Source organism: Oryctolagus cuniculus, chromosome 12, assembly GCF_051225735.1.
Source record: "Oryctolagus cuniculus isolate XC-2025 breed Fujian yellow rabbit chromosome 12, ASM5122573v1, whole genome shotgun sequence".
NCBI classification, from domain to species: domain Eukaryota; kingdom Metazoa; phylum Chordata; class Mammalia; order Lagomorpha; family Leporidae; genus Oryctolagus; species Oryctolagus cuniculus.
This window is the reverse complement of record NC_142878.1, coordinates 66,542,721-66,562,830: the sequence shown is the minus strand read 5'-3', so window position 1 is coordinate 66,562,830 and position 20,110 is coordinate 66,542,721. Positions and strand designations below refer to the sequence as shown.

At 43.6% G+C, this 20,110-nt stretch overlaps 1 protein-coding gene and 1 pseudogene across 9 annotated transcripts in view; one reads left to right on the top strand and one right to left on the bottom strand.

Moving 5' to 3' along the window:
* Positions 1–20,110, top strand: part of TP53BP1 (tumor protein p53 binding protein 1) — a 109,709-nt gene that overhangs the window by 71,356 nt on the left and 18,243 nt on the right. For all 9 annotated transcript variants that reach the window (XR_011380882.2, XM_070054092.2, XM_070054090.2 and 6 more), the window contains 5 exons: positions 132–335; positions 3,257–3,314; positions 6,623–6,715; positions 12,987–13,470; positions 18,442–18,594. Coding sequence is in view for 8 of the 9 variants with exons in the window: in XM_070054092.2 (XP_069910193.2) it covers positions 132–335; positions 3,257–3,314; positions 6,623–6,715; positions 12,987–13,470; positions 18,442–18,594 (992 nt within the window). In the remaining variant the exon portion in view is untranslated. The remainder of the gene's footprint in view (positions 1–131; positions 336–3,256; positions 3,315–6,622; positions 6,716–12,986; positions 13,471–18,441; positions 18,595–20,110) is intronic.
* On the bottom strand, positions 8,116–8,591 carry LOC127483741 (ubiquitin-ribosomal protein eL40 fusion protein pseudogene; annotated as a pseudogene).

The following is a 20,110-nucleotide window of genomic DNA, read 5'->3' as shown; positions in this document are numbered from 1 at the left end:
TATCCTAGGAACCCCCTTCAGTCCTGCAGAGCTGTGGAGCCAAACAGGCAAATTAATTATTTTAAAATGCAGTTTTTCATGTTTGTGTTTTAGTGTTCTTTCTTGCTTCCTCCTTGCCTCCCTTTTTTCAGGCATTAGCAACTATCCAGAAAGCACCATAGCAACCAGTGATGTCATGTCTGAAAGCATGGTGGAGACCAATGATCCTCTACTTGGGAGTGGAAAGAGAGATTCTGGGGCTGCCCCAGAAATGGATGATAAATTGTGCCTAAGAATGAAACTGGTCAGTCCTGAAACTGAGGCAAGTGAAGAGTCTTTGCAGTTTAGCCTGGAAAGTAAGTTTTATTTTATATTACTCTTGGGTAATTTGTAGCTTCAGGTCATCTGGGAAGTATTAATTATCTTCTAGTTATAACGAGTGATACTTTTTTAGTTATAGATATATTTGTAAAGTCTTATTCTCATATGTTTAATCTTATGCTTTCAGCCTGTCCCTGTCATGCTACTGAAAATACTCCATTTTATAGTCTCTCTGTATCTCTGGATTAAACCTATGTATATAAAGAGGGTAGGAAATTTATGATTGTGGACTCAATTATAGATTTATATTGACTCTTTCCTGCATAAATAACAGGTTGTTTGGTTTGTTATAACTAAAACGTAGAAAAGGTAAAAGGGATTGACTGCAAACTAGGGACCAGATTCTGATCAGCTTCTTAGTGGATATAAAAGGTCTAAGACTTTTAGGCGTGGGAGTAATACAATCAGATTTGCTCTCTCTCTCTCTTTTTTTTTTTTTTTTTTTTTTTTGACAGGCAGAGTGGACAGTGAGAGAGACAGACAGAGAGAAAGGTCTTCCTTTTTGCCGTTGGTTCACCCTCCAATGGCCGCCACGGCCGGCACGCTGTGGCCGGCGCATTGCGCTGATCCGAAGCCAGGAGCCAGGTGCTTCTTCCTGGTCTCCCATGGGGTGCAGGGCCCAAGCACTTGGGCCATCCTCCACTGTACTCCCGGGCCATAGCAGAGAGCTGGCCTGGAAGAGGGGCAACCAGGACAGAATCTGGCACCCTGACCGGGACTAGAACCCGGTGTGCCAGCGCTGCAAGGCAGAGGATTAGCCTAGTGAGCCGCAGCGCTGGCAGATTTGCTCTCTTAAAAGGATCAGGTGGGGCCGGTGCTGTGGCATAGCCAGTAAAGCCACAAAGCCGCTGCCTGCAAATTTCTGGCTCCTGGCTTCAGATTGGCCCAGCTCCAGCTGTTGTGGCCTCTGCCTCCCTCCCTCTTTATAACTCACCCTTTCAAATAAATTAAATCTTAAAAATAAATAAATAAATTGGAAATACAAGATACCTACTTTGGAGCACCACCATAAAAATGAAATGATAAAGTATTTATCACAAGTTATCCTGCTGGGATGGTGCTGTGGCTCAGTGGTTATAGCCGCAGCACTGGCATCCTATATGGGTGCCAGTTCAAGTGTCAGCTGCTCCACTTCTGATCTAGTTCCCTACTGATATGCGTAGGAAGGCAGCAGAAAATGGTCCAAGTGCTTGGGCCCCTCCACCCTCATGGAAGAACCAAAGGAAGCTCCTAGCTTCTGGCTTTGTCCTGGCCTAGCCCTGATTGTTGCAGTCATTGGGGAGTGAACCAGCAGATGGAAGATTCTCTCTCTCTCTCTGGGCTTTGTATTTCAAACAAATATACAAATCGTTAAAAAAGAGAGAGATGTCCTAGCATCTCTATTTAAAAACAAAAGTTATCCTGGGACAGTATCATGGCTCAACTGATTAAGCTGTCATTTGGGATGTCATTACCCTATATCAGAGTGCTGGTGATTCTGCTTCCTATCTCAGTTTCTTTGGCCCCTGTCAACCATGTGAGCAGCAAAGTGACAAAGAGAAACAGAGAGATTCCATCCACCAGTCCACTCCCCAGATGCCTGCAACTGCCTTCCAGTGCCTCTGGGTTAGAGCCAGGAATTCAAGTCTCCCACGTGGTTGGCAGGAAACCAGTCACTTTGAGAAGCTGTGTCTTGGGGTCTTCATTAGCAGGAAGCTGGAGTCAGGAGACGAAGGTGTCTGATAAGTGACAAGGGAGTCTGTTAACAGGCATGCTAATTAACCACTAGGCCAAATCCATACCCCATCTCTTTCTTTTGGTGAGGAAACAATGACAAAGTAATTTACACTTAGCTTGAACTAAGGTTGCTGTTTCAGAGCCAGAGTTCTTAGCTACTGAACTTCAGACTGTCTCCTTCCTTGGTGGACTATGTAGATTCTACTGGGTCATGAAATTGTAGACACATTCAAGGATAGTTAGGAATTATTTTCTGGCATTGTGATGTAGCAGGTTAAGCCTCTCCTCCTGTGATGCCAACATTCCATATGAATGCCAGTTCCTGACCCTCCTGCTCCCAGCTGCTTCACCTCCAGTCCAGCTCCCTGCTAATGTGCTTGGGAAAGCAGCAGAAGCAGCCCAAGTGCTTGGGCTCCTACATGCACTGGGAGACCTAAAAAAAGTTCCTGGCTTCTGCCTGGCCCAGCTCCAGCCATCCTGGCCGGCTGGGGAGTGAACCAGCGGATAGAAGATCACTATCTCTCTTTCTCTCTGTAACTCTGTCTTTCAAATAAATAAAAAATCTTAAATTATTTTCTCTAAGGCTGGAATAAATTGCTAATGAAAAATTTTAATCTCTTGATAATAGTGACGTTGTGAGAATATGGTACTCTTTTCAGTATTACTCTTAATTCTTTGCTGCAGATTCTTTTTTGAAAATGTTGTGTTTTTAAAATATCTGCTCTGAAGCACTTCGTTAAGAAGTTGTGCATCAACCTAAAATATTTTATTACATATTTTAGTAGGAGTTTAAATTTTTAATTGGCTTTTAAAATTTTTATGATGTTAGATTTTGAAATATAAAAATTTTATTTTGTATTTATTTCATATATTTTTTGCTTCTTGTACAAGAAGAGTTGAATTGTGACTCAGTAGAAATTTTTCATTTTAAAGTGTGCTGCTCAGTAACTCATGTTTTTCACTCATATGCTCTAAGAATTTTGAAAGATGGTTGGTAAAAGAGAAACTTGGGCCATTAAATTACAAGGAATCTTACATTCACCTATTAATCTTGTTTTTTTTTTTTTTCTTTTTGTTATTTGTTGTGAAAAATAATAGAGCAGGGTAGTGGTTTTGAGATGTGGTACTAACTGAATTCTGTTTCTCTTTCCTTTCTGTTCTTGCTTTTGTTTTTATTCAGAGCCTGCAACTAGTGAAAGAAAAAATGGATCTACTGCTGTTGCTGAGACTGTTGCCAGGTAACCGGAGCAGTTGCTGTTTAGAGGAATTTAATATAAAGCTACTGGTAGTGGAGGGGAAGATTATTTATCAACAAATGAAAAAACCTGAAACTCCAGCATAAAGGATTTAGTTTTGTGTTGAATTCATCATAGGCTTTCTTATTAATGCTTCTAAGTCCACTGAGGCTTTTGTTATAGTTAGAACTAAGACATTAAAAAAGATCTTTCCTCTTGTTCATGTGAGAGTGCTTTTTATTTTCCCCCTCTTTTTCTTTTGCAAGACTGAGATTGTTGTGCTTGGTGGGGTAATAAAGGATTTACAAGAGAGAGCTATAGATGTTGTTCCTTTGGAGGTCCTAGGCAGCACAGACTCAAGCCATTTATCCTCTGCCTGCCAGATAGACTGCTATGTTGAGCCGTTATTTCTGCTTTGTCATGAATGCCGTAATGCTTTCGGGAAGAGTATAACCTCATCCTGAATGGTTTTGGTGGTGCAGCTTTGCCATCTGGTGGCTGTTAGGGAATTGTTTCATTTGCTTTTGGCATGAGAATCCAATATGAAAACACTATCAACACTGAAATACAGGCAAGGATTCTTGAATCAGAGGCTTGTAAGTAAGCAGGTACATGAATAAGTAAAGAAGGCTCCGTTGCAAGACTGCTGGAGTGTTGAGGAGGACAGCCAGCTTACTGTGTGCCCCATTTGAAGGGTGTGCTTCCAGGCCGGCACCCTGGCTCACTGGGTTAATCCTCTGCCTGCAGCGCTGGCATCCCATATAGGCACTGGGTTCTAGTCCTGGCTGCTCCTCTTCCAGTCCAGCTCTCTGCTGTGGCCCGGGAGGGCAGTGGAGGATGGCCCAAGTGCTTGGGCCCCTGCACCCACGTGGGGGACCAGGAGGAAGCACCTGGCTCCTTGCTTTGGATCGACGCAGCGCCAGCTGTGGCGGCCATTTGGGGGATTTGGGGGATGACCCAACAGAAAGAAGACCTTTGTCTCTCTCTCTCTCACTGTCTATAACTATACCTGTCAAAAAGGAAAAAACAAAAAAAAAAGTGCAGGGTGTGCTCCTGTGCAGCTCCAGCCAGTGGTCATCTTTTGAGAATGCATACATAATGTTGCTATATCTTTATGTTTTTAAAGAGAAATTTAGATTTTAGATTTTTTTTTTTTTTTTTTTTGACAAGCAGAGTGGACAGGGAGAGAGAGAGACAGAGAGAAAGGTCTTCCTTTTGCCATTGGTTCACCCTGCAATGGCTGTTGCGGCCGGCGCATCGCGCTGATCCGAAGCCAGGAGCCAGGTGCTTCTTCCTGGTCTCCCATGCGGGTGCAGGGCCCAAGCACTTGGGCCATCCTCCACTGCCTTCCCGGGCCATAGCAGAGAGCTGGACTGGAAGAGGAGCAACTGGGACTAGAACCTGGTGTGCCGGCGCCGCAGGTGGAGGATTAGCCTAGTGAGCTACGAAAGAAAATTTCAAATAAAACTTGATGGGCTAACTGTGATGCCGACTTGTAGATTTCTGAGCCCCCTCAGAACCCTTTGATCTGTTCTTAGCTATGTTTTAGTTTAATTGGTCTCATTTTCCCATTTAAATTGCACATTTAAACTGGAAGAGAAGTACTCAAGTGTCCTTAACTCAGTAGAAGACACTTTTTAAGGATCTTGCAGTCTCACAGGTTGAAAAGAGTAGAGTTTGTGTCTGATCTCTCTGACTTCAGAATTGTCTGGCAGGCACAGTTTGTTTGAGTCTGTTCCATGCACATTAAGAGAGTACAGCATGTGCTGCTAAAGCTTCTTCAGGCCTTAGGGGTGACTGTAAGGAGGGAAAAAGTAAGTGAAAACTTGAAGAGACAGTGGGGATGATGGATCATGGGGTAACAGGATATTCATTGGTAGTGTTGTCAAGAAAACTTTGTATATGGGAATCTAGATTTAAATGTTTCGACAATTCATTTTACTATTGGGTCCACCATAGGAAATCACTGACAGTGCATTTTGCTGAGGCTTTTAAGTATTGTCTGAACTCTGTTTAGATTAATTGCAGTTGCCTTATTTCTCAGTTAATTTATGGAAAGTTTGAAGTAGAGAGTACCTCCATGTTTCAAAAATGACCAGCTCATGGCCAGTCTTCATTTATAAATACTCCAGCACTCCCCTTCCTATGGTATTATTTTAAAGATAGTTCCAGCATTATATCATTTTATCTCTTAAATACTTAAATGCTATCTCTAAAATAAAAGGATTTTTAAAAGATTTATTTATTATTTGAAAGTGTTAGGCAGAGGGAGAAGGAGAGGCAGAAAAAGAGAGAGAGGTCTTCCATCTGTTGGTTCACCCCCTAATTGGCTGCATCGGCTAGAGCTGGGCCTATCCGAAGCCAGGAGCCAGGAGCTTCTTCTGGGACTCCCACATGAGTGCAGGGGCCCAAGGACTTGGGCCATCTTCTGCTGCCTTCTCAGGCCACAACAGAAAGCTGGATTGGAAGTGAAGCAGCCAGGACACGAACTGGCACCTATACGGGATGCCGGCACCGCAGGCAGTGGCTTTATCTGCTATGCCATAGCACTGGACCCAAGGTTTTTTGTTTTTTTGGTTTTTTTTTTTTTTTTTTGGCAAGATTGATTTGTTTATTTGAATTGGCAACATTAGAGAGAAGGGGGGAGGGGGAGACTGAGAGAGAGCACATCCATCTGCTGGTTTACTCCCTAAATGGCTGCAGTGTTCAGCATAGGATCAGGCATGAACTAGGACTGGTGCTTATATGGGATGCCAGTGTCGTGGGTTGTGGCTAAGCCACACAACAGCTGCCCCAAGAATTCTTATTTAAATTTAACCACCTTACTGTTAACATATTTTTAAGAAATTGACATTTTTTCTTGTTATCAAATATTCAGTGTTCAGATTTCTGCGACTACATCAAGACCCAAATAAGGTTCATACATTGTGTTGGACTGATATGTCTCTTAAAGTCTCCTAAGTCTTTTAAAATCTATAAAGTCCCCCATTCTTCCTTTCTTCCCCCTTGCAAATTATCACTGGAAAGAACTGTATTATTGTCCTGTAGTTTTCTATATTCTGGATTTTGCTGATTTCATCTTTGGAATTTAATATAGCCCTCTGTCCATCTTTTTTTCTCTGTGAATCTTCCTTGAAAATTTTTATTGTGCTAATATAAAACAAATAGGAATATTTGGTGTTTTGGTGTGATGGTTTGGAATTTTGTTTGCAGAGGAAGGATTTTACTTCCTTGGTGCCTAGAAAGATAATCTGTAGAGGTACTTTTCTTTGAAAACTAACATGACACAATCCTTTCATTTATTATCTTAGTCCCCAGAAGACCATGACTGTGTTTAGCTGCATCTGTGAAGGTCGGCAAGAGGATGAGGTGCGAAGTGAAGATTCCCCTTCTGCACCCATCCGGTAAGCATGGTTTTAAGTTATTTATTTATTTATTTATTTATTTGAAAGGCAGAGTTAAAGAGAGGGAGTGTGACAGAGAGAGAGATCTTGCATCCGCTGGTTCGCTATCCAAATGGCCGTATTGGCCAGGGTTAGGCCAGGCCCCATCCAGGAGCCAGGCATTTCATCCAAATCTCTCATGTGGATGCAGGGGCCCATCATCGCTGTATTACGGGGCACATTAGCAGGGAGCTTTATTGAGGTGGAGCATCCAGGACTTGAACTGGCACCCATATGGGATACTGGCATTGCAGATTGTCGCTTAACCTGCTGCACCACAACGCTGGCCCTGAGCGTGGTTTTTGTAACCTCTTTTGGGGTACATTAATTTATGAATTTTTTTTTCCAGAATCTAATATGTATTGCTATTACTTTGTGAGCTTGAGCTTAATTTTTAATTTGAGGGACATGTTCTGGAAGGATTCATAATTGAGATATCATGACAAATGCTATTAAATATTTGGGATCTTGTGAGGTTGCTTCCTGGTTCAGAAACAGCTGTCCCTATGAGGTAGATGAAGTGAGGGAGCTCTCTGAGGTCTATTTTGAAAGGGCTCTTCCCTTATAACCTTCTTGTCTCCAAAGTCCCCACCTCCTCATGCCATCGTTGGAGGTTATGATTCAGGTTAGGGATTTTGGGTGGGCACACTTTCAGACTGCAGCATGAGGTGAATGTATAAGCTTGTTTAATACTGGGAAACAATGGTGATTGATTTTGAAATGATCTGGCTTGTGATTCACTTTCATTGTTGCTTGGCTGTTGATATGTTCGATATCTTAAAGATTCAGACATGAATTTTCGGTGCATATAGAAAGTGATTTGAATCTTTTGATTGCTTTTCTTCAGCAGTTTCTGTTGATTGAACATCTGCTATGCTCAGTATTTTATGTATGTGCTCACTTAGACATCTCATAGGAGGTAGGAGCTGCTCATGGGTCTCCTGGTGCTCCTAATCCTTAGCTCTTCCCTGGACCATGACCACATAGTCTCAGTTCAGTTAGGGTTCCTGAGATGACACCAGCTGCAGCAAATATTTACTAAGTTTCTCTTAGTTAGAACTCTATTTCACATTCCTCTTTGATCTCTTGTTCTGATAGGCTGAACTAAACAATATAGGAACCTCAGAACCTTCCCCTTTTCTCTTTCAGCAGAGCAGGCCCTGAAGAGCTCTTCATGCTTTGTTTACTTTGTCTATCTAGACAAGGTCAGCTCTTGCCAAGTAGGAGATGACCCCTGCTTTCTCCTGCCTTTTTTTTTTTTTTTTTTTTTTATTAAAAGTCTCTGTAACAAGCTGCTTTTTTTTTTATGCTCCAGTCAATGAAGGGGAAGTTTTATTGAGGCTGTGGGGGCCGCCGGGCGAGGCCTTATTTGACCTTCTTGGGGTGCAGGTTGTTGCTGTGGCCGGACTTCTTGCGGCAGCTCACGGTGCAGGGGTGCAGGTGGTAGTAGCACTTCCAGCAGATCATCTTGTCTCAGTTGTACTTCTGCACCAGCTGGCGGAGGGAGGGCTCTGACGCCGCCTCACAGGCGGAGCACCAGGTGCAGGTGGACTCTTTCTGGATGTTGTAGTCCAACAGAGTGCGGCCATCCTTCAGCTGTTTGCCCGCAAAAATCGGACACTGCTGGTCAGGCGGGATGCCCTCTTTGTCTTGGATTTTGGCTTTGACATTCTCGATGGTGTCACTGGGCTCGACCTCAAGGGTGATGGTCTTCACAGAGATCTGCATTGTGGCATCACTGAAGAGAAAGAGGGCGGGGAACCCCAGGCTGCTTTGAAGGCAGCATATCCCATTCAGTCCTTTCAGGGACCTATGAGTCAGATGTTGTTACCTTGTCCCAGTGAGCTACATCTAATCTTTCATTTCCTGTTTGTTTTGCTTAATGCTCACTCTGCCTTTTTTTTTTTTTTTAAAGATTTATTTGTTTATTTGAAAAGCAGAGTTACACAGAGTGAGGTGGAGAGAGAGAGAGAAAGAGAGAGAGAGAGAGAACTTCCATTTGTTGGCCCACTTCCCAAATGGCTGCAGTGGCTGGAGCCTGACTGGTCTGAAGCCAGGAGCCAGGAGCCAGGAGCCTCCTCTGGGCCTCTCACGTGGGTGCAGGGGCCCAAGCATCTGTGCCATTCCTCACAGCTTTCTCAGGTGTACCAGCAGGGAGCTGGATGGGAAGTAGAGCAGCTGGAACTTGAACCAGTGCCCATATGGGATGCTGGTGCTGCAGGTGGCAGCTTTACCTGCTATGCCACAGTGCCAGCGCCTCCACCAGATTCCTTGTTTTTAAAAAAGGATTTATTGGCTGGCGCCGCGGCTCACTAGGCTAATCCTCCGCCTTGCAGCGCCGGGTTCTAGTCCCAGTCGGGGCGCTGGATTCTGTCCCAGTTGCCCCTCTTCCAGGCCAGCTCTCTGCTGTGGCCAGGGAGTGCAGTGGAGGATGGCCCAAGTGCTTGGGCCCTGCACCCCATGGGAGACCAGGAGAAGTACCTGGCTCCTGGCTTCGGATCAGCGCTGTGCGCCGGCTGCAGTGCACCGGCCGCGGCGGCCATTGGAGGGTGAACCAACGGCAAAGGAAGACCTTTCTCTCTGTCTCTCTCTCTCACTGTCCACTCTGCCTGTCAAAAAAAAAAAAAAAAAAAAAAAAAAGAAAGAAAAAAAAAAGAAAGGAGAGGCAGAGAGGCAGAGAGAGGAGAGGGGGAGGTCTTCCATCTGCTGGTTCACTCCTCAATTGGCCGCAACGGCCAGAGCTGGGCCAATTCAGAGCCAGGAGCCAAGAGCTTCTTCTGGGTTTCCCACGTGGGTGCAGGGGCCCAAGGACTTGGGCCATCTTGTACTGCTTTCCCAGGCCACAGCAGAGAGCTGGATCAGAAGTGGAGCAGCTGGGACACCCATATGAGATGCTGGCACTTCAGGCCAGGGCGTTAACTCGCTGTGCCACAGCGCCAGCCACGCTACCATATTCTTCAAGCAACCTGAGTCATCTTCATAGGCCCATAATGCCCTTGGTTTTGTCTCCTGGGTATGTTTAAGTTTATGCCTGTAAAATGTGATACCCAAAACCATAATGGAAATTCATAAGTGGTCTTAGTGTTTAAAATTTTTAAAAAAATTTTCATTTTATTTGAAAGATGGAGACAGACATCTTCCAACTGCTGGTTTACTCCTCAGAATGCCCACAACAGCTGAAGCTGGGCCAGGCTGAAAGGAGCCAGGAGCTCGATCCAGGTTTCCCACATGAGTGGCAGGATCCAAGTACTTGAGCCATTACCTGCTGTCTTCCAGGATTTGCATTAGCGAGAAGCTAGAATCAGAGTGATGCTGGGACTTTAACTCAGGCACTCTGATACTATCTTAACTGCTTTGTAAAATTCCTGCCTTCCTTTTATCTTTATTCTGGCTCTCTGTAGCTATAGTGTAGCTGTAAAATGCATTGGATTGTTTTTACTTTATCTATGAGTAGATTTTTTACAGTTTATTGTTTCAGAGAACAAAGTACATATATTAAGCACCTATTTTATATTAAATCCTGTGTTAATAGGTGTGTGTGTGTTTGTGTGTGTTTTGACAGACAGAGTGGATAGTGAGAAAGAGAGCGAGAGACAGAGAGAAAGGTCTTCCTTTTCCGTTGGTTCACCCTCCAATGGGCACTGTGGCTGGTGCACTGCGCTGATCCGAAGCCCGGAGCCAGGTGCTTCTCCTGGTCTCCCATGCGGGTACAGGGCCCAAGCACTTGGGCCATCCTCCACTGCACTCCCTGGCCACAGCAGAGAGCTGGACAGGAAGAGGCACGACTGGGAGAGAATCCGGCACCCCGACCGGGACTAGAACCTGGTGTGCTGGCGCCGCAGGTGGAGGATTAGCCTATTGAGCCGTGGCGCCGGCCAATAGGTGTGTGTGTTTGAAAAGATTTATTTACTTATTTAAATGGCAGAGTGATGGAGGGAGGGAGAGACAGATGAGAAATCTTCTATCTGCTTGTTCACTTCCCAAATGACTGCAATAGTCAAGGTTGAGCCATGCCAAAACCTAGAACTCTATTTGGGTCTCCCATCTGGGGGGCAGGGATCCAAGTACTGAAACCATCATCCACTATCTTCCTAGCTACATTAGTAGGAATGCTGGGCCAGAGGTCAGGGCGCCAGGACTCAAATAGCGTGGGATTTAGGTTTTCCTAGCAGTGGCTTACCCCACTTTCTACCACTATACTTGGTGTTTGTTTTTTTTTTTTTTTTTTAAGATTTGTTTATTTGGAAAGCAAAGTTGCAGAGAGGCAGAGGCAGGAAGGGGGGTGGGGAGAAGGGGAGAGAGAGAGAGAGAGAGAGAGAGAGAGAGAGAGGGAGGGAGGGACGGAGGGAGGGAGAGAGATATTTCCTCCACCTACTGGTTCACTCTCCAAATGGCCACAATAGCTGGAGCTGGACTGACCTGAAGCCAGGAGCTACCTCTAGGTCCCCCATGTGGGTGCAAGGGCCCACGGACTTGGGCCATCTTCTACTGGTTTCCCAGGTACAGTAGCAGGGAGCTAGATCAGAAGTGGAGCTGCCCACATACAGTGCCCATATGGGATGCTGACACTGTAGGCAGCAGCCTCACCCATTACGCCACAGCACTGGCCCTTGTATTTGAACTATAAAGATGAAGAAGGCAAGTTTCTGTGTAACCCTGCTGGTTGAAATTAATCTGGAGCTTATTATTCTAGAAAATTATGAAGGATATTGACCTCAGAAACTGTGGTAGCTGGCTTATAGGAGATACTGAATAAATGTTTATGTAATAAATAAGCAAATAACTAATACCCAAATAGGAAGGCTAGTGAAAAGAAATGGGTTCTGTATCATGAACTGTCTTTGAAAAATCAAGTTGTTCTGAAATGCTTAGATGTAGATATACCAGTATAGCTGACAAAACCAGAATCCTGTCTGCAGTTTTATCTTTCACAGATTGGATTTCTTCTGAAATTATTGACTCGGGTGAGGATAAATAGTATCTAGAATGAATGAAAGGACTCAGTTAAGGAATGTTGGAACCATTCATAAAGCCAAATGAGACGACTTCGTGACCTAATTGATTCCTTTCAAAAGCTGCCTTTTGTTGTCTGTGACTTTAATAATGACTTTACAGATTCTTGTTGACTTCATTTTCTTGTGTCAGATTTCAGAGCTCATAGCCAGTGATGGGAAAAATATTATATCTATCTAAAGATTTATTTATTTATTTGAAAGGCAGAGTTACAGAGAGAGAGAGAGAAATAGAGAGCTTCCGTCTGCTGGTTCATTCCCCAAATAGCTGCAACAGCCTGTACTGGGCCAGGCCGAAGCTAGGAACCAGGAGCTTCTTCTGGGTCTCCCATGTGGTTGTAGGAGTCCAAGGAGTTGGGCCATCTTCCGCTGCTTTCCCAGGTGCATTAGGGAAGTGGATCAGAAGTGGAGCAGCCTGGATTCCACACATAATATTTCTGGTTACTTGACAAGGTGTCTCGGTTTCTTTCAGTAATAATACAGTACGACAGACAAGTTAAAGAAAAGAGGTTTATTTTGGCTCTTGGTGTGTCCCAGAGTTGACGGGCTGCACGTAGTGATGAGCTTCGTGCTGGCAGAGTCCCCAGGCAGCACAGGGCATCAATGCCGTGAGAGAAAGCACATGTGTTAGTTTTGGTCTCTTATTATTATTATTATTATTTATTTTTTTTTTTTGACAGGCAGAGTTAGACAGTGAGAGAAAAAGAGACAGAGAGAAAGGTCTTCCTTTTCCGTTGGTTCACCCCCTAAATGGCCACCACAGCCGGTGCACTTCACTGATCCGAAGCCAGGAGCCAGGTGCTTCCTCCTGTCTCCCACGTGGGTGCAGGGTCCAAGCACTTGGGCCATTCTCCACTGCCCTCCTGGGCCACAGCAGAGAGCTGGACTGGAAGAGGAGCAACCAGGACAGAATCCAGCACCCCAACTGGGACTAGAACAGGGGGTGCCAGCGCTACAGGTGGAGGAGTACCCACGTGAGCCATGGCACTGGCCAGTTTTGGTCTCTTATAAAGCTACCAGGATTCAGTCATTGGTGCCCCAGCCTGATGACCTTATTTAATCTTAATTACCTCCCAAAGCCCAATCTCTGAATACCATAGTTGGTATAGTTTTCAACTTCTAATACATCACAGTGGGCAGTAGATTTTAACGTGAATTTTGGAGGGAACAAACTATATTCAAAGCATAGCACATGTTTTCTCTATATGCTTCATTTTCAGAGGGAACTTGCTCCATTTTCCAAGTACTCAAGCAGAAGAGGAGAAGGAAAAATCGGAAGGTGACCAAAGGATCAGGCAGAGTGAACAGTCTGTGAAGCCTGTCAGTCCTGACAGGGACCCTGCTTCTCCCCTGTCCCAGCAGGTGGCCACACAGAGGCCATCTAGTCCTCAAGAAGAAGCAATGGAGACAGATGTGCTCGAAGGCCAGAGAGGAAGACAGAACACTGATCGGGAAAAGCCTAGTAAGACCTTGGTTGAAAGGCCCACCCAGAATAACATAGGAATCCAGACCATGGAGCGTTCCCTGTGGGTCCCAGAAACTGTTTCAGCAGGAACCCAGACTGTGAAGAATGTGTGTGAGCAGGGGACCAGTACAGTGGACCACAGCTCTGGAAAACAAGATGCCGTGGTGCAGACCGAGAAGGGCAGTGGTGAGAAACCTGGCGGTGCTCCTGGGGATGACACGGAGTCGCTCCACAGCCAGGTGAGAGAACATACCGCATGCTTCAGACATTCTGCTTCTGACTTCATGTATGTTTACAGAATCACAATTGGAGCACTTCCAGTAATCCAACTCTTAACAGGTTTGTATAGGACAGTGGCTAAAAGACAAGAACAATTTATCCAGGATAGAGATAAGGTAGTGAAAATTATGATTAGCTCTAGCCAGTGAATAGTTTTAGGGAACATGAGATAGTGGTAGAGTTTGCAAGGTAGGTCTTACTGGAAAGGAGAGCTTGGCATACAGTTTGGGTCCTAGAATATTCTTTTATAATTCAGTCTTTTGCTTCTGTCATCACTTTTCATCCTCCTTTCTGACCATCACCGCTAATAACTTTTCCCCTAAATGGTTCACAGTAATCTTATTCTATGGTTTCCAGGAACTCAAAGCATAGAAAATAGTAAGGAAAAGCATAGAGGATTGTATATTACAGTATTGGAACCAAAAGAATCATAATGGAGTTATAGATGGGGGAAAGTCCCTAGGTGACTAGGAACTGCAGAAAAGAGGCCAAGATGAGAGAATTCCATGAAAAGGATTGGTGCTGATGAAAGTGAGGCTGGGGGAAGAATAGATTCCTGGGAATAGAGTAGGGAAGTACGATAGACATGTATGTATTAACAAATAAGTGAAAGTTCGGAATTTCATCAGGTTGCAGTGGGATCCGTGTCAGGGTCATTCCAGAAGGCATTAATCGTGATAAAACTGCCTTTTCAGCTGCTCTGGTAGATCATCCTCCTTTGGGATCTGCCTAGGAATTCCCTACTAGAGAATGACTCTCATTCCAGTTGTCAAAGTTTGTTTGGTAAAAATAAAATGTGATGGCGTTGTGGCATAGTAGGTAAAGCTGCTGCCTGCAATGCTGGCATTCCAAATGGATGCCAGTTTGAGTCCCGGCTGCTCCACTTCCAGTCCAACCATCTGCTAATGTGCCTGGGAGAGCAGTGGAGAATGGCCCAAGTGCCTGGGCCCCTCTACCCATGTGGGAGATCTGGAAGAAGCTTCTGGCTCCTGGTTAGGGCATGGCCCAGCCCTGGGCCATTTTAGTAATCTGGGGAGTGAACTAACAGATTGAAGTTCTCTTTGTCTCTCTTTCTCTTTCCCCACTTCCCCCTCCCAATCTCTGTAACTCTGCCTTTCAAATAAGTAAAAATAAAATATAGTTCCTATATATTGAATACCTACAATATGACAGCATTATGAGGTTGATATTATTATTTCCATTTTATAGGTTAAGAAATCAATTATGGAGAGGTTAAGTAACTTGCCAAGATTTTCCCATTAGTAGGTACAGAAGTGCAGTTTGAACTCTGTATCTGACTTCAGAATTAATATTCTTGGAGTGGATATTTGATGCAATGGTTAAGTTACCAATTGGTATGCTGTCTTCCCATATCAAAGTGCCTTGGAGGAAGTAGGTGATGGCTCAAGTACTTGGGACCTTGCCACCTGTGTGGAAGACCTGGATTCAGTTCCAGGATCCTGGCTTTAGCCTGGTATAGCCACATCCATTGTGGATATTTGAGGAGTGAATCATTGGAAGAAAGAGAACTTTCTCTCTTTCTGCCTCTGAAATAAAAATATAAAAATTTTATGATCTTTTTCACTATGTGCTATTTTAATTTAATTTATAAAAACATTTATTTATTTACTTGAAAGAAAGAGAGAGAGAGAGAGAGAGAAGGATAGCTTCCTTCCACTGGTTCATTTCCCAAATAGCCACTATAGTTAAGGCTAGGCGAGGCTGAAACCAGGAGCCTGGAACTCCATCCAGGTCTCCCATGTGGGTAGCAAGGGCCCAAGCACTTGGGCCATCTTCCACAGCTTTCCCAGGCATTAACCTGTTGCAGCCCCTAGCACATTATATCTTAAAAGGCCTGTTTGGGGGCTTGTGCTGTGGTGTAGCGGGTAAAGCCGCCACCTGCATTGCTGGCATCCCATATGGGTGCTGGTTTTAGTCTTGGCTGCTCCACTTCCTGTCCAGCTCTCTGCTATGGCCTGGGAAAGCAGTAGAAGATGGCCCAAGTCCTTGGGCCCCTGTACCTGCATGGGACTTCAGATCAGCTCAGCTCTGGCCACTGCTGCTACTACCACCCATTGATCATCACTGTCACTACTGCAGTTACTGTAATCACTCCCACCTAATTGGCAGTCTCTATTTTAGCAGATAGTTCATCTCCAAAGTGGAATTTGAGTGCGGATTATTCAGGTAAATTATTGAAACTTTTAGGTAAATTTAGGTAAATGTTACCATATTTTCAGGAAAAGTGCAGTTACCTTCATTGTGGTGGTACATATAATTCTCTTTAAACACTGAATAATAAAAGTGAAATCAGCTTACTTGGGAGGAAATAAGGTGGAAGACACAAGTGTGTTTCCTCCTCAGAATTGCAAAGCCAAAGGCAGGCGTGTGGCGCAGTGGTTAGGTGCCACTTGGGGCACCAGCAACCCTGTATCGGGGTGCCTGGGATCGAGTCCTGCCTCTGCATCCCATCCAGCTTCTTGCTAATGCACACTCTAGGAAGCAACAGGTAATGATTCAAGTAGTTGGGTCCCTCCCACCCATGTGGGAGATGCAGATTAAATTCCTGGCTTCTGGCTTTTAGCTGGCTCAGCTCTGGCTGTTGGTGGGCATTAAGGGAGTCAACCACTGAATGGAAGATCTCTTTTAGTTTTTAATAAGAACAAAACTAAGAGAACAAAAATTTAAAAAAAAAGTTTCCAAGCCTGAGGAGTGAGAGAGGAGAGCAAAGATGTGGATAAATGGGATGCTGATGTTATGAGAAAACATGCTGGTGTTATTGAGAAACACAAGACTGAAATTATAGCACATGTTATTGGCCATAGATAGGTAATAAGACTGGTGGGTTCAAATAAACTAATGATTACAAGTAGGAAACAGGCCTCTCTCTTTTTTTTTTTTTTGACAGGCAGAGTGGACAGTGAGAGAGAGAGACAGAGAGAAAGGTCTTCCTTTGCCGTTAGTTCACCCTCCAATGGCCGCTGTGGCCGGTGCGCTGCGGCCGGCGCACCGCGCCGATCCGGTGGCAAGAGCCAGGAGCCAGGAGCCAGGTGCTTTTTCCTGGTCTCTCATGGGGTGCAGGGCCCAAGCACCTGGGCCATCCTCCACTGCACTCCTGGGCCACAGCAGAGGGCTGGCCTGGAAGAGGGGCAACCGGGACAGAATCCGGCGCCCCGACCGGGACTAGAACCCGGTGTGCCGGCGCCGCTAGGCAGAGGATTAGCCTAGTGAGCCGCGGCGCTGGCCCTTTTTTTTTTTTTTTTTTTTAAGATTTGTTTATTTGAAAGTCAGAGTTACACAGAGAGAAAGAGAGGCAGAGAGAGAGAGAAAGGTCTTCCATCTGCCGGTTCACTCCCCAGTTGGCTGCAGTGGCCAGAGCAGAGCTGATCTGAAGTTCCATGCAGGTGCAGGGACCCAAGGACTTGGGCCATCTTCTACTCTTTCCCAGGCCATAGCAGAGAGCTGGATCGGAAGTGGAGCAGCAGGGACTCGAACCAGTGCCCATATGGGACGCCAGCAATGCAGGTGATGGCTTTACCCGCTATGCCACAGCGCCAGCCCCCAAAGAAGCCTTTTAAGATCTAATGTGCTGGGGCTGGCACTGTGGCACAGCAGGTTAATGCCCCCGGCTTCCCATATGGATGCTAGTTTGAGTCCTGGCTGTTTCACTTCTGATCCAGCTCCCTGCTAACATGCCTGAGAATGCAGCTGAGGATGGCCCAAGTTCTTGGGCCCCTGCACCCATGTGGGAGATGCAGAAGAAGCTCCTGGCTCCTGGCTTCAAACAGGCTCAGCTCAGGCCATTGTGGCCATTTGGAGAGTGAACCAGCAGATGGAAGACCTCTAGCTCTGGCTCTCTTTCTGTATATAACTCTGTCTTTCAAATAAATAAAAATAAATCTTTTTAAAAAAATGTAAAGGAAGATGTAATGTGCTAATAAAAATTACCCATATCTGAAAAAAGCATGAACTTGGGGATCATCTATAAATAAAAAATTGTGAATAAGAAATAATGGATCTTGGGGCAACAATCTCATTGTTCATTTGCATAGTGATCTTATTATTTTTTCTGTAAATTAGAGACAATACATTTGAATTTTTTCTGAAGTGTTTAAATTACTTGCACTTGTCCTGAATTTTCCAGCATGTATTTTTTTAGTATAGTACCAGGCAGCCATAATTTTCAGGAAATGGTCATTTAAAGTTTTTTGAATGAAATAGGCTAGTTTTTCTAAATAATATAATAGTTGTCATAAGAACATAAGGTCTTATTTAAAGTGACAATCTTTATAATAGAACTAGACACAAAATCTTAATTTGCTAATGTTTTCTGCTTCTGGACACTAACTCAACTTTCTAGCTATAATCTGTTCTTTAGAATATATACTTAGTATTTCATATATAACCCTAGGAGAAATCATTGTTCTTTGTTCCAGGAATAAATTATTGTTTTCACTTATTAATGCAGGAAAAACAGACTGCACTAAGACTTAACAGATACATCATTCTGGTTTTATGTAAAGGACTAAAGAATGCTTTCCTTTTAAACTGAAAAGCTATTGGAAGTGTAAACTTGTATACTAATTGACAAGTCAGCATCGAAATTAGGATTACAACCTAAAAATAATGTATTTTAGAGGTCAAAGGTTCACTTAATTATCTCAACATATAAGTGTTAGGTGCTGTGATTTTGATTAAGACAGAAATAGGTCATTTTAGGTCTTGCTAATAGTGACTTCTCATAGCTTCTGGCTATGCAGTTGATCTACCCCTGCTCTTTTGTAGAGGTGAATAGAAAACAAGACTGCTTGGCAGATTCCATCACAATAGATCATGGAACCTCTGAGCAGGTCCTTTCATGGAAAAGCTGATTTGTGATTCTGGCAGTTAGCAGCGAGACCCATGCTTATGGTCTGTATTTTCTGTCCTAGGGAGAAGAAGAGTTTGAAATGCCTCAGCCTCCACATGGCCATGTCTTGCATCGCCACATGAGAACAATCCGTGAAGTGCGCACACTCGTCACTCGTGTCATCACAGATGTGTATTATGTGGATGGAACAGAAGTAGAAAGAAAAGTAACTGAGGTAGTAGATATTTGGGGTCCCTGTGCCAACTTCTATCCCCATTTCCCTTTCATGTACACTAGCTCTAACACACTTTTCCCCTTCATCTTTTTATTAGAAAAGATATAAGAACCGGATTAAAAGTGAGAGGTCCTGCATTCTGTCTTCCCAAACCGTGGGTTTGCTCTTTGACCATTGGTCAGTTATTTAACCAGTCTCTTCTTGAAAACAAATTGATAAATCTTTCTCATGTATAAATACAAAAATTTACATATTAGTTTAAATCCTTAAAAACTCAAATGAAGTTTAGAACTCACTGTTTAGATGCATGTTTCCTCATTGTGTTTTTTCTTCTTTTTTTAATGTATTTTCATGTCTACTCATTTTGTTCTTTCTTGGTCTCCATCCGTGTTTGTCATGGACCTGTTGGTAAGAGATGTACCTTTATTTTTTAGTGGGATTCATTGTAGACTACTTCTGATGTCATCATATTATTGGCATACTTGTTGAGATTAGCGATATTTTCTAGAATTAAACATCATGTATGTTAAGTCCTTGGAACCATTTGATAAATTGATTAGAGGCATCAGTATTTTCTTCCTGCTGTTCTTCCTTCTTTTTTTCCTTCCTTTACCGAAATACTCTTCTTTAATCCCGTCTGCTAGCAGTATAGGGAATTGTGCTCCGGGAGAATTAAACTCTGGTATAGAGTTTTATTAAATGAAGCAAGTTTATTCTTTTTAAAACATTTTAAAAATATATTTATTTATTTATTTGGGGGCCAGCACTGTGGGATAGCAAGTAAAGCCACTGCTTGCAGTGCTGGCATCCCATATGGGTGCAGGATTGTGTTCCAGCTGCTCTGGTTCCGATCCAGCTCCATGCTAATGCACCTGGGAAAGCAGCAGAGGACAGCCCAAGTGCTTGGGCCCCTGCACCCACGTGGGAGACCCAGAAGAAGCTCTTGGCTTCAGATCAGCCTGGCTCTAGCCATTGAGGCCATGTGGGCAGTGAACCAGCAGATGGAACTTTGTTCTCTCTATGTCTGTCTGTCTCTTTCTCTCTCTAACTCTGCCTTTCAAATATATAAATAAATAATAATAAAATTGTTAAAAAAAGCTTTTTTCTCACCATGGAGATTTTTTACCTCTCAGACTAGCTAAACAGGGCTGCTAATTCCAAAAAGATACTTTAGAAAACAGCATATGAAATATTAAATGAAGAATTTTATCTAACACTTAATATAATGCACCTGCCAGAGTTTAAAGTGGATTATAACAGTTATGAAAGTTTTCCATGGATCTCTCCCTCTCCTCTATAACTCTGCCTGTCAAATAAATATATAAATCTTATGTATATATATAAAAGTTTTTCATGAAGGTAAATTGTTTTTTCATAAAGCTGTTTTTGTAATTTTCCTAAACTATTAATAATAAAGGAATCCACAAATAATGTTTTTAAACAAACAGTAAAAAAGATAATATTTTAAAAGAAATATTTCTGAGATTTGGTATTCAATAAAAAATAAATGACAATT